This window comes from Netta rufina, assembly GCF_964035555.1.
Source record: "Netta rufina genome assembly, chromosome: 1".
Classification (NCBI taxonomy): domain Eukaryota; kingdom Metazoa; phylum Chordata; class Aves; order Anseriformes; family Anatidae; genus Netta; species Netta rufina.
The window spans coordinates 18,030,205-18,043,800 of record NC_140123.1 but is presented as its reverse complement, the minus strand read 5'-3'; the positions used below and the strand labels follow the sequence as shown (position 1 = coordinate 18,043,800).

Below are 13,596 nucleotides of genomic sequence, written 5' to 3'. Positions count from 1 at the left end.
CTTATTGCTTTTATAAAACTCAAAATTATACACTGGTTTTTAAGAAAAGGCACAAAATAAAGGGGGAAAGTAATATCTCTCTATTTAGTGGAGATCAACGACCAGGAAGCTCCGTTACTGCTCACTGAACTCTCTTCATTGTCCTAAATCTATTCCCTGTGGTGCAATACCGTGCTGCAGTTGCATAAGGAGGTTAAACACAAAAGTTCATGCATCCTTTATTAGGGGAAACAAAACAAAAGCCCGTTTTCCTTGCCCAGCAACGACGCAGGAGCCATCAGCATCTGGTGGCACTGGCTGCCGGGGAGCATCGGCCACCGGTGCGGCCGCGCCGCAGTGTGAAACCCGGTGGGCTCCAGGCACGTCCCCGCACTAACCTCAGCTGGCGGAGCAGCTCCTCGAGCGAGCGGGATGCTACAGCACCTGCCCACAGTGCCGGACACACGGATCCAAACCCAGCGGTCATTGCCCGTCAGGCCAGGCAAGATCAGGAAGGGGTAAAACGGGGTAACAGAGGCGCTGCCCTGAAACCTCCGCGTTTTGGCGCTGTCGAAGGATTAGGGAGTGCTTCTGCCACCCTCCTCCTTCCTTTTACCTCGGTGAGCAGCATTCGCTCCCCACCTGTGCCCAGGGTTTTCCAGCCCAGCAGCCACACCGGGAGGCAGAGTACAGCCGAGTGCGGACAAAACAGTAAGAACTGTGGACTACTATCTCCTTGCACCACTTTGAATGCCAGGATAGGAAAGGAAAAAAATAAAAGAAAAGAAATCCCTCGGGATTACTTTTCCTTTGCTGTATTTTTTTAGATGCTAATCTGCACAGTAGAGGGCTGCCTCTGCTGTGGTACCACACGAGATGTCTCAAAGTTTGGACACGGCACTCTGCTAAGGCACCTCCAAGGAACAGGCATGGATTTAATCGCTGAGCAAAGCCGCATTCGCTGTACCGGGGCTCCTCCAGCACGCACATCACCAGCAGCCCCTCACACCTGCCTGCCACACACAGAAAGCTGCTGGTGTGTGCTCGGGAGAACCCACACCAGCCACTTCTGAAATAAACAATTGCCGGGGTTTCCGAGCTGACATTTTTCACAACCACATGGTTTGCTCCCCAAAACGGGGAAAATTAAGTGTTGCGCATCCTTAACTGCCTACTGGGTTAGGAGGGATAAAAATACATATCAGCCAAAAAAAAAGTAGGAGTCAGCCCCGTTCTGCTGCAGGATTCCTTGCCGGGAGGTGAAGCTGTGAACGCAGCGCAGTCGGAGTGGGGTACCTGGTGCAGAACCGGGTTTCTTTGGGGACCACCAGGAGGGACAAGGCCACCCTCCCTCGGGGCGCACCGCCTCGCACCGCCAAGCAGAACGGTGACGGGTTTCGGGGTCTGTGTCACGGGGGTGTTTGAAGATGAGGGATGCTGAGGGGAGAGGAAGGCTCTGCTCTGCTCTGCCCATCCTGCTGGGTGGACGGCGGGGGGCTCAGCGCTGTGGCTGGGGGACGGGGCCGTGGGGTGCCTGCAGTTTTCTAACGCCCAACTGGGGGTGGACATTTCTACACGAAACAATATCCAGTCCTGGAAAGGAGTGAGAGGGGTGGGAGAGGGGCAAAGGTCCTGGCACAGAAGGAGAGACCACGGTGGGCTGTCACCCTGCTCCGAGGGGACGGGGGGTCCCGAGGTGCCCGCCAGACCTGCCTCACCCCCTGCACTCCTCACCCGCGCCCCAACCACGCCATGCAATGGTGACAGAGGGAGCAGGGGGAGCCCAGGAGAGTGGGATTGCCCCGGTCCTCGGGGTAACGACGTCCGGGGAAAAGGGACCCCCACCCCTGACCCTCTCCTCCAGGTGGACGATGGTGTGTCGCAGCTGAGTGCAGCTCCTCCAGTAAAAAGACGCATCCTTTCCTTGCACACAGTCAATGAGAAACGCAATGTGATCTGTCATGCGCTTGGATCGGGGGCTCGTTCGTTCGTCTGAATTAGCAACGTTTTTTTCTTCTTCTTCGGGGACAAGAATAATCACTCAGGTATTTACAAACACCAACCAGCGCCGTCGCGAGGTCTCCCCCAAACCATCATGACAAAATCACCGTCTGCAAGAGCCCCGCGCCAGCTGTGTCCAAAGAAGCCCGTGGCTGCTGGGAGCTGGGGGCTGCCGAGGGAGAGGGGCGCTGGATCTCCGAGTCCTGGGGGGGTCTTCCCAGGCGGCTGTCTCTTCCTTGGGGCGCCTCTCCCCGCGCCCCTGTCCCGGGGTGCTGCCGGCTGCCGCTACTGCTGCTGCGGGTGCAGTGGTCCCTTTCGTACTCCTCCTGAGCCTTTTGCATCTTCCGCTTCTTCATCTTCCTCTTGTGGACGTGGAAGGTGGTGAGGGAGAGGAGGATCAGGCAGAAGATGAGGGTGACCAGGACGATTAAAACCAGGGTGGACGAAAAGGACTGGAAGAGCTGACCCACTTGCGCGATGCAGGTGCTGCTGGCGTTCAAGGTGGCAGACGTCCTGTTCAGGAGGCAAGGCGGCAGGGACAGCCTCAACTCCTTGGAGAGCTTGGCACTCATTGAGGAGGCTTCGCAAAGACGAGGATCTCCCTCCCCTCTCTGAAGACGCCGAAATTTCCAGCCGCTGCCGGGCTGCTGCGGCCGGCCGGGCGCTCGCTGCCGATGCCCGGGGTGCTGCCGGCTCTGCCTCTCGCTCGCCCTCGAGCCCCAGAGCAGCCTGCGAAGGGGGAGCCGGACACATCAGCGCCCACCCTACCCCGATCCCCCCCACCCCTGGCACGGGGACGGGGGGCAGCCAGCCCCGCCGCCCGCCCCCCAGCCCCTTACCTGCGCCGGAGGAGGCGGCCGGGGGGCGGCCCGGCGGCGGCGGGCGCTGGGGGGGCTGCGGCAGCGCCGAGCGGTGCGGAGCGGGTGCGGAGCGGAGCGGAGCGGAGCCGCCGCCGCTTCGGGGAGCACCGCCCGCAGCCTGGCACCGCCCCGGCCGCTGACGTCAGGGTGGGGCCGCCCACCCCCTGCCCCCATCCCCACCCCACCCCCGGCCCCCCCAGCACACCCCCAGCCCACCCCCGGCCCCCCTGTGCCATCCCCAGCCCACCCCCAGCCCACCCCCGGCCCCCGCATTCCATCCCCACTCCACTCCCGGCCCCCAGTTCTCATCCCCACACCACCCTCCTTCCCCCCATCCCACCCCCGGCCCCCCTATTCCATCCCCATCCCACTCCCAGCCTCCCCATCCCACCCCCACCCCACTTCCAGTCCCCCCATCCTATCCCCATCCCATCCCCATCCCAATCCTGGTGCCCCCTTCCCACTTCCAGCTCCCCTATCCCACCCCCATCCCATCCCATCCCATCCCATCCCTGATCCCCCCAGGAAGGATCTGAGCACCACTGCACCCAGCCATAGTGATGTGAAAGTTGCCCTCCCACAGCCGTAGGTGTCTTCTCCAGGAGCATCCGGACATGAACAGCCTGAGAGCACTTCCCAGCTAAAATCTGGCTGATTTCACAGAATCACAGAATCATCCAGGTTGGAAGAGACCTCCAAGATCATCGAGTCCAACCTCTGACCTAATGCTAGCAGTCCCCACTAACCCATATCCCTAAGCTCTACATCTAAACATCTTTTGAAGACTTCCAGGGATGGTGACTCCACCACTTCCCTGGGCAGCCTGTTCCAATGCCTCACAACCCTTTTGGTAAAGAAGTTCTTCCTAACATCCAACCTAAAACTCCCCTGGTGCAACTTAAGCCCATTCCCTCTCGTCCTGTCACCAGGCACGTGGGAGAACAGACCAACCCCCACCTCGCTACAGCCTCCTTTAAGGTATCTGTAAAGAGTGATAAGGTCGCCCCTGAGCCTCCTTTTCTCCAGGCTGAACAAACCCAGCTCCCTCAGCCTCTCCTTGTAGGACTTGTTCTCCAGACCCCTCACCATTTCCGAACACAAGAGATCTGAACAATGCTTTCTGTAGAGATAACGGGGCAAAAAAAGAAATAGGGCGATGCTCCTCAAATGTCCAGAAGGAGTGGAATGATGGGCTGGGTGTGACGGCATAGGGCCAGGCCTGGTGGCCCAGGAGGTTCCCTCAGTGCTGCCCTGGGAGCTAGGGCAGAGGTGCTGTATGGCCCTACTGCATGTAGCAGGGACTTTTAGGGAAGACAGAAAGTGTTGGTCTGCTCTGCTGGCCTGGAGGCACCCGAGAAGCCTGGAGGAAGATCTGTAGGAGATCAGCTCTGATGTGACTTCAGAAAAAAACACCATTCAGGAACAAAGACCCTTTGGCCCTGACAGCCGAGGAGTGGTCTCAGAGTCGGGATGTAGCTGATAGGCCGTCCGTTTACGTGCTTTGTGGTTTCCCTGTGGAGTTCTTCTGTAGTGCTTTTGCCTCTGGTAAACACATGATTTGCGAAATTTGGTCAGTCACCATTAACTCTTTGATGGTTCCTGAGAAAGGTTTAGGCTGCAGGGCACAAACTGCTCAGTACAGTTGGGGTAGACCCAAGCAAAGGGTCTGCAACTTGGGATTTCCTCTGCCAAGATGAATTCTCGGCCCCATGGCCAGGGCTGCTAAGGGGAGGGAAAGGAAAGGAAAGGAAAGGAAAGGAAAGGAAAGGAAAGGAAAGGAAAGGAAAGGAAAGGAAAGGAAAGGAAAGGAAAGGAAAGGAAAGGAAAGGAAAGGAAAGGAAAGGAAAGGAAAGGAAAGGAAAGGAAAGGAAAGGAAAGGAAAGGAAAGGAAAGGAAAGGAAAGGAAAGGAAAGGAAAGGAAAGGAAAGGAAAGGAAAGGAAAGGAAAGGCCTTTTTTACAGAAAATAGCATTGGCAGCTTTAATGTAGGTATAAAGACATCTTAGGATGTTAGCTCTATTTATGGCAACAATAACCAAATTGTGAATTGAATAAACTTCAAAGCCAAAGAATTTACTAATTCAGGATATGGTTATTACAAAATTAATAGATAGATCTAGTTACATGTAGCAGTAAAATATTTAATCTTATCTTCCGGTTTCAATTGTCAACTGGTAACACAGTAGTACTGAAAGTTAAATTGCTTAAAATACATTTAAAATCAGCTGTGTATTCATTTCATCTGCTGTCTTTCACCAAGTGACCATTTGCCTACTGTGTCTCAAACTGCCTCTTCATCTCTCCTGCCCCAGTTTCCTCTCTCCTGCCCAGTCCACATTAACCCACTTTCACCCAGACCACTTGGGCTGAAATCCTCGGAACATTTTGTAAAAATTGTATTTACTTTCAGAATGCTACTCTCATTATTACCGGCTTTCAGGATTATCAGATAGTGAAAATTCAAGTGTCTTGTGTATTGGTGTGTTAATTACTCTAAGTCATAGGGTTTTGTGAAACTGCAAGGGGTGAAAGTTGGGCCCAGGGACTGGAGAAGGGCAGAGAGCATCGAAACCTCAGCAGATGTTCAGCTCTCTCTCTGCTGTCACAGACCCTTTGCTGTCTGTGCTCATGTACCATTTTGGAATATTTCTGCTTCAGCTAAAAAATTGAAAAGCAGAGTTAGCTCTTGCTCTGTCTGGCAACTAATTTTACAATTTTTAATGAGAGAGATAGTCAGAAGAGAAGCATTGTAGAGAAGAAGGGAAATAACTGAACTGTCATTATATATACCTTGGCATTCTGGCTCACACTGGCTGCCAGCCAGTCAAAGTTTATAGATTTAAATACCCATGATCAGAATACGGTGAGTTTCAGAAATGAGGGGAAAAATCTATATTGTTATGGACAAGTAGCTGTGCATTATTCCACTCTTCTGATTAACTGATACAATTGGATTTGAATATAAACATGCAGAAGAGCATGCATGTCCAATACATAATGTGGTCATGAAAAGCCCTTCCCTTTATTTATCACAAAAATAAAGAATATGAGTACCCTCTTTCAAGAACAAATTGCTCGTTAGTAATAGTGAATTTCCCCATAGTATATACACATTATGGCATTTATGGAGGTCAGGTTTCTTGTTCACGTAGGACTGGCTACTGCGTGAGCTACAATATTGTATTTAGTTTTTGTTTTTTACAATTATGTTTATATTCATTACAACCTTTGTAACTTCCAGTTTTCTCTGGATTCACATTGGTAAGAAGCAGACAGCATACATGTTTGCAAATCTCCCAAACAGACTTTTGTACATGGATATTTTTTAATCTGTTAATTAGGGAAGTTGTTCCTTCAGATGCTAATTCCTCAGACCCTGTATTACACAGCCCTCTTTTGCCAAGGCAGGAGCCTAATGAGATAACCTGTAAGGGCAAAAACCACTCATGTAAGTAAAGGTTTGATGGCTCAGGCCCTTGGCTATTAATGACCCTTCCTGAAAAAAATTTATCGTCCCCTCACTGTTTAAATTTAGCAGGTGATTACATATAGAATAATGCATGATCCCTTTTGCACTGAGATTGATGTCATCATTTGCCAGACAGACCAAGTACCTGATGAATGCCAATGACCCTCATATTAATTTGCAGTCTCCCCACGGGATAAGGGCCATCTGTACAGAAGTCTTTAGGTCCTTCCATACTCCCACTACTATAGGTGAAGCCCAGTGATTTAGACACAGTCTGAAAGAATGGTGCTGTAAATAGAAGGAATTTTAAAAACAAAATAAAATAGATTTGTATTTCATGAGCAATGGTAGGTCAGCTAATATCCTTCACGTTGCAAATGTTTATCTCACAAAAACATTATGTGTCCTTGAGAGATATTTGATTGGAAATAGTTTAACTGTGACTGACAGTGCTGGTTCCCAGGTTACCCAGCTCAAAAGCAGGTATTCTTTTTCTTTCTTTCCCCCATGCCTTCTAGAAGAGGGTAGTCTGGGTGATGCGGGCTTACAATTGCTTCATTCTCAAGAGATGATTCCTTATGAAGCTTAGGGACAATTTTACATATTCATTTTCTGTTCTTACTTTAGAAAAATATTCTTTTCTTTTTCTGGTAAAGGAGAAATCTACCACATGGGACAGTGAGAAAATGAAAGGATGCATGTGATGCAGACTGGGGAAGGTTACTAAGCTTTTGCTGAATTCAGCAGGGTGTTAAATGGCAGCAGGAGCAGAACATGGGCTCAGACTATGAAGTTTTTTTACAATAAATAGACAACATTGGACATGCCTGACAGAACACACGGGTCTTCAGTTTAATTATGACAACAGGCTTCTTAAGCTGCAGCATACGTACATCTACTAATGAGTTGCTGATCTGGGTAAAATTAATACAAAGAGGAAAGAAAGGCAGGATTTTATCTGTAACAGCACATTAAAAATGCTATTTATTTTTTCATTAGACAATACATTTTAGAAAGGCCCCTTCAGAGTAATGACCTTTCAGATTTAATCTTTTTGCTCTTCTTAATAGTTTACAGAGTTTTCAGGGAATTCAGAGGTGCAGAATTTAATTATACTTTTTAAATGGAGAAAATGGCTACTGGCTGGCAAAATATAAAGTGACCACTCCAGTGGTGATCACTGAGAGAGAAAAAAGAAACATGTATTCCTTGGTTCACCTGGGAAGAGGTTTAAGCAATGGCCAATTTAAATCCAAGTTCATGTTAACAGCCCCTCACCTTCTTCCCTTAGCACAGTTTGAAAGCATTTAGAAGAGAATCTATCACATCATTCACTCCAGCTTTTAATATGGGATAAACCCTTTGTTCAGACAAATTCCAGCCCATGGGTTTGGCGGTTTTGTACAGCTACGGTGCTGTGTCTGCATTGCTTGATCTAGGACACTTCCCCATCACACCAGTGGGTGCAAGGGGGAACCTCCTCAGGCTGGTAGTCAGGTTGGATTAAAGGGAAGAGAGAGAAGTTAAAAACACACCTCCCACAGGTCATCCCATGGCCCAGGAAGAGAGTGGTTCTGACCGATGCTCTTGTGATCCCTCCAGAGACTCAGAGACACAGAGGTGTTGTGGAGGGGACAGCCCCCAGTCCGACAGCTATTGCCCACATGCAGGAGGGAAGGGGCTTGAATTCACATCTTTCATCTCCCGGCTAGAGCAGGGCTCAGCAGCACGGGGCTCGGGCTGAGGTTTTCTTGCTCATTCCACGCACACAACAAGCCTCCTGCTCCCCGTCACACCCTGGCTTCATTCCAGCCAGGAAATCTAAGAAAGCTGGTGAAGTGTAATGGATGACAAAGCCATTTACCTCCAGCTCTACCAGAAAAAAAATCCATGCTCAGTCAACCCCAGGCTTACTGTGGTGTTCTCCAGTCAAGTATATAGCTCACATTTTGCTCAGGGCCTTTTATAATCTCTCTCTTTTCTTTTATTTCTTTTTTTTTTTTCTTTTCTTTCTTTTTTTTTTTTCCTTTTTTTTCTTTGTTTTTTTCTTTTTTTTTCTTTTTTTTTCCTTCAACCACTGTGTGAGCAGGAAGTTGGTGGTATTCGTTATTATTCTGCTCTATTCTCATCTCCTGGGCCTTAAGTACCCAAGAGACCACTGGTTTTATCCCTATATTCTCCCTATCAGTATAGTAAAAGAAATCCAGGTAACAACTGCTGGAAATACATTTTCCTCCTGTTGTTGTGTACTTTAAATTCATTATGAACAATCCTGTGCTTTCAACATGTCTATCACACTGCTTGTAGCCAGGATGTTAATAAGCAGCCATCCTCTGCACCATTCTTCTTACAGAACTTTGAATTCGTTTTAAAAATTTTATTTAATCATAAAAATTTTTCTACTAGATTTATACTGCTTCTTTTTTTTTTTTTCTTCCAAGAGTGCAATTTGGAAAAAGGGAGAAGGAATATTAATTTTTAATGACAGTACCACCCCCAAACTTGTTAAGTGCAGAATTTCCGTATGTCGATAGTTTCTAAACTAGGATCTTAAAGTCTTATTCTGCAAAGTGCCATGCCCTGCAGTCAAATCCAACCCAGGATACAAGCAACTGCCCACAGAAAATATTGAACTAAAGAAGTCACTAATTGCTCGTGGGATTGGGTCAAGCACCTTTCAGCAACAGCCCCTTGCAGGCACTTCTTCCAAAAGAGCAAATGGCATTTCCACAGCAAATGGAGCTGCTCCAGCTGCAGAAGGGATGGTCTTGTCCATGGCAAAGGGACCCCATCTTCTGACTGACGATATCAGTGGCTATTAAAAGGAAAAAGCCTCTGACACATGGACAGAGAAGCTCGAGGTTTTCACTTTGTTATTCCTGGCATTTACCTGATATCATGCAGGATGTGCTTGTGAATAATCCATTTTTACAAAAATAATATCATTCCCCTTAGAAGCATTTATTTTCCCAGTGATATCAGCAAGAAAGCAGCTGTTTACTGTGTTTTCATTTTAAAGTTGGCTTGCTTCACCAGAGAGTATATTAGGCTTTACTGGAGAACCATGTAATCTCTTATTACTGCACTCTTTTTTTTCTCTTCTCTCTGTCTCCTTCTGCTAAGTTTTGTAATACTCTTTGCCATGTCATGTCTGAAATTAGACTAAAAACACTTTGAGAAAGCAACTGAATTATCTGATTTTTATCAGGAGATGCTCTGAGAGAGCATTAAGCTCTCTCTAAAATAATAACAATAATAATGATTTAAAAGAATAAAAAAAAAAAAAAAAAAAAAAAAAGAAAAGAAAAAGAACAAAAAAAAAAAAAAAAGGAAGAAAAAACTAAAAACACCACAGCAGCATGTGGAAATAAGGAGAAAATATCAATGTAATAAACATTCAACAAGAATGACTGGCTTTTTAAAAGCTCTGCAAGAAGATATTTGGATGTGGCAATGTCCTTGCTTTAGAGCAGGAGACATTTTAGCTGTTTTGCACATACTCAAAGGAAGTATTGATACCATAACTTTTCTCTGCATACTTAGATAAGAAGTGCCTGTAGATTATAGAACCGGGAGGAATCCTATGTACATATTCTTTGCGATTAGCACTGCTTCCTATTTCTTCTGACCTTCATGGCTCAAAAGTAAAAATTAGGTCTCTAAATCATTGCTTACTGCAGAGCATCAGGACATGGTGCAAATATTTTTGCTTGCCTTGAAGGACCCAGGAGTATAGTTCAGCTAACCTACCCCTCACCGTCTTTGTGGGTCACATTGGTAGAGCATGAATGTGAAAAAGAAAAGCTCAGTAAGCAAAGAGGAAGACAGTCTACAGAACAGAAATTAAGTGAATAGACAAAAAATGAACATGAGAATATAATTTGTAGAATAAAAAAGTGCAGGTGGAACATGGGATATACAGCGCAGACATGACAGTAAATAGCTATCATTTGGGGAGCAAAACATAACAGTAGAAGATTACAAGAAATTGGAACTACGTAACAGAAAATTATAGAACATAAAACCATCACCTGTCATTTCACTCACAGGCCTGTAAGGACATGATACTAATGCAGTTTAGCTGGTCTGGTTAGAGCAAGATGCAATTCCTATGAGAACACACATTTAAAAATTCTGTAAATTCTGTGATAGTATGAAAAAAAAAAGAGAGAGAGAAATGCTATAGTAGTTTTATGTCACCTGCCACTTTCAGTGCTGTGGGGTCCTTTCCAGCCTGTCGTATTTACTCCACTAGTTTGAAAAGAGCTGGACATTCACTACAAAGTGTGTGTTAAAGATAGAAATACTATACATCATAAACTCTCAGGGACAGTACTACAAGAACAGAATGTCTGCCTAATGAGAGCAAATGTAGAAACAGAGCTGAAATAGAATAGGAATTGGTATTGTGTTCACTCTTTTCTAGGAAAAAAAAAGAAAGGGGGGAAGGAAGGAAGGAAGGAAGGAAGGAAGGAAGGAAGGAAGGAAGGAAGGAAGGAAGGAAGGAAGGAAGGAAGGAAGGAAGGAAGGAAGGAAGAAAGGAAGGAAGGAAGGAAGGAAGGAAGGAAGGAAGGAAGGAAGGAAGGAAGGAAGGAAGGAAGGAAGGAAGGAAGGAAGGAAGCTGGAGTCTCACAAGAGCAAAGCAGAGGGGGACAATCCCCTCCATTGCCCTGCTGGCCTCGCTGCTTTTGGTGCAGCCCAGGGTACAGGTGGCTTTCTGGGCTGCAAGCACACATTGCCGGCTCATGTTGAGCTCTTCACCTGCTTCTCCTTCTCCACAGAAGGACTGGCCCAGCCTGTATTTGTGCTTGGGATTGCTCTGATCCAGGTGTAGGGCCTTGCACTTGGCCTTGTTGAACTTCATGAGGTTCACACAGGCCCACCTCTCAGGCCTGTCCAGGTCCCTCTGGATGACAACCCTTCCCATTGGCATGTCAGCAACACCACACAGCTTGGGGTCATTGGCAAACTTGCTGAGGATGCACTTGATCCCACTGTCCATGTCGCCAACAAAGATGTTAAACAGTGCCAGTCCCACGGACTTTAAAGGAAGTATTGATTTCTAAAATGATTCACAAAAACCTGAATTTTGTACCTGTAGGCAAGCAGACCTCTGGTAGGGAATATGATTTTTGCACTGCAGCTAAAGAAAAGACAAAGGCATCCAGAAATGTATTATTTAAAAGAAGAAGGAAGTACAGGAGAAAAAGAAGGAGAAGAGAAAGAAAAGGGAAATCTGCTATTTCTAAACATGCTTGGAGTATCATTATTTGACTTCTCAGCAAGCAGTAAGTATTTCAGAGTGACTACTCTCAAGTCTTGTATGGATATGTACAGTGTTCACACAGAAACATAAGATACCAATTGTTGATAAGGAAATTATCAGAATGGAACATCTGCATCAAAATATTAACTCTGAAGTTAATAAAGTCTCATTCTATCCATAAGGTCAGGATCTAGTAAACAGGAAGGAATTTTTAAATACCTTAAATCTAGTTGGGGGTCACAGTCTTAAGCTGGCAAGAGGCTGGGAATGGGGCACTCTGGAAAAGGAGTAAGTGACTGGATTACATAGAAGGGATGAGGACTGTTTAAAAGCAGGAACTTTCACTATCCAATAGCAACCAGAGAATTTGGCAGGACAAGGGTCACTGTTCATCAGAAAAGTTGGAAGTATGTCTTCATGGTAACACTTGGGGTAGATATCAAATATTTCTGCCACCCTCAGAACAGGCAGGCAGCTGAAAAAAAAACAAAGAAAATATTTGGCTCAGTAAAGGATTGAGCTTCCTAACTTTCAGTGCTTAACCCCCTGAACAGAGCTGTATAAGGCAGCAGTAACTACTTGCACCCCTAATATGATGACTAGGAAAACGAAGTACCACAGAAAGGCTAGAGAAGCCAAGCACACTGCACAGAAAACTTGGCAAGGAATATGGATCGTAAGCCTGGCTGTATAGAAATGCACCTTGAAAGCAAAACCTGGGTTCTGGTCCATGTTCAAAAGGCCATTTATGTATTATAGATTAAACAGCTATTGGATGAAAAATATAGGAAAAGTCCGAGAGAGCTGGACAAAAAATAAAAAATAAAAGAGGGGGGGGGGGGGGGGGGAGGGCAGACAACCACTTCTAACATGAATGCCCTGTTTAAGAGTGTAACAACTAAGATAAAGTCAGAGATTAGAATTTACTTTGCAAGACTATAACTAGCATCCAGAAATAGGAGAAGTGTGGTGCTCTTTGAAAAGGCAGGAAATCCTTTCTGGATGCAATCCTACTCACAGGAGCAGTGCACACAGACAAGGATAAGGGCTTGGGTGTCCAAAGGCTTCACCGTTAGCAAGCTTCGTGGCACAGTTTTGGCCTGTGGCAACAAGCACCCTTGCAAACAATGTGCCATCGTAGTGTTGCGGCCAAAGACTGTTCCCAGCAGATGGTAGGCATAAGGTGCAATGGAAAGGAGGGGAAGGAAAGAGCTTGGCCATACAAGGCACTAGCTGCTCAGCGGTATCAATCTTGCTCGTGATGTCAAGTGCCCTTTGCTGGTTTGACCTTTACTAGGGTCTTATGCAATCATGATGTCTTGCAGAGTGCCTTATGGATCTTTTGGGGCAAACCATGCTTTCAGTTCCCAGGGCATCTTCAGTTTCTCACAGGACTGCACTTTTTGGTCTTCTGAGTAACCAGTCCTGACAATTATTTTTTCTTCTACTGTATCTCATGACATTTGATACCAGAGAAACAATGATGGCAGTGGAATGTTTTGAAGCGAAATTACATATGTTTGAGCCATCTATGTGATTAGATTACCTTTCCAGATTAAAACAGTCCTAGGAAACAAGAAAATGATGTTAACCACCTAGTTGATGAAGGTGGCACTTTTATAACACTGCGTTTCATATGAATGTATTTGGATGCCTCTTTCTTATCAGCTAAAATCTGTTCTGTTTAAAAAAAAATCTATTTGGTGAGCGATTTTAACTTAATTTAGTCATCACATACAGTATTTTCACATTAAAAAAAAAAAAAGCCCAATTAATAACAGCTGAGTTACTGCCACTTAAAAAACTTTACAGAAGTACATTTCTCCATAGGTTTCCATAATGATTTTTACAATGACTGGAGTAGGACACAACCTAAAAAGATAAATACTTCATTACTTGATAGACTAAGCTTCATTTGAGTTGTTCCAGTCTATTATGCAAATTGTATCATATTAAACTAAATTTATTGATTCTTATTTAATTGGAAGATGAGAGCATCTCCTACTTAAAGCCAGACCAACA

General features: G+C 46.0%; 1 protein-coding gene across 1 annotated transcript; it reads right to left on the bottom strand.

The window, feature by feature from the left end:
- Positions 1-2,072: 2,072 nt before the first annotated feature.
- Positions 2,073-2,552, bottom strand: LOC311218156 (uncharacterized protein C11orf87 homolog; the record flags this gene model as incomplete). The annotated part of the gene is made up of 1 exon (XM_084300671.1): positions 2,073-2,552. One exon carries the CDS (start codon positions 2,550-2,552, stop codon positions 2,073-2,075), a length of 480 nt encoding a protein of 159 aa, XP_084156797.1.
- Between the last annotated feature and the right edge of the window lie 11,044 nt (positions 2,553-13,596).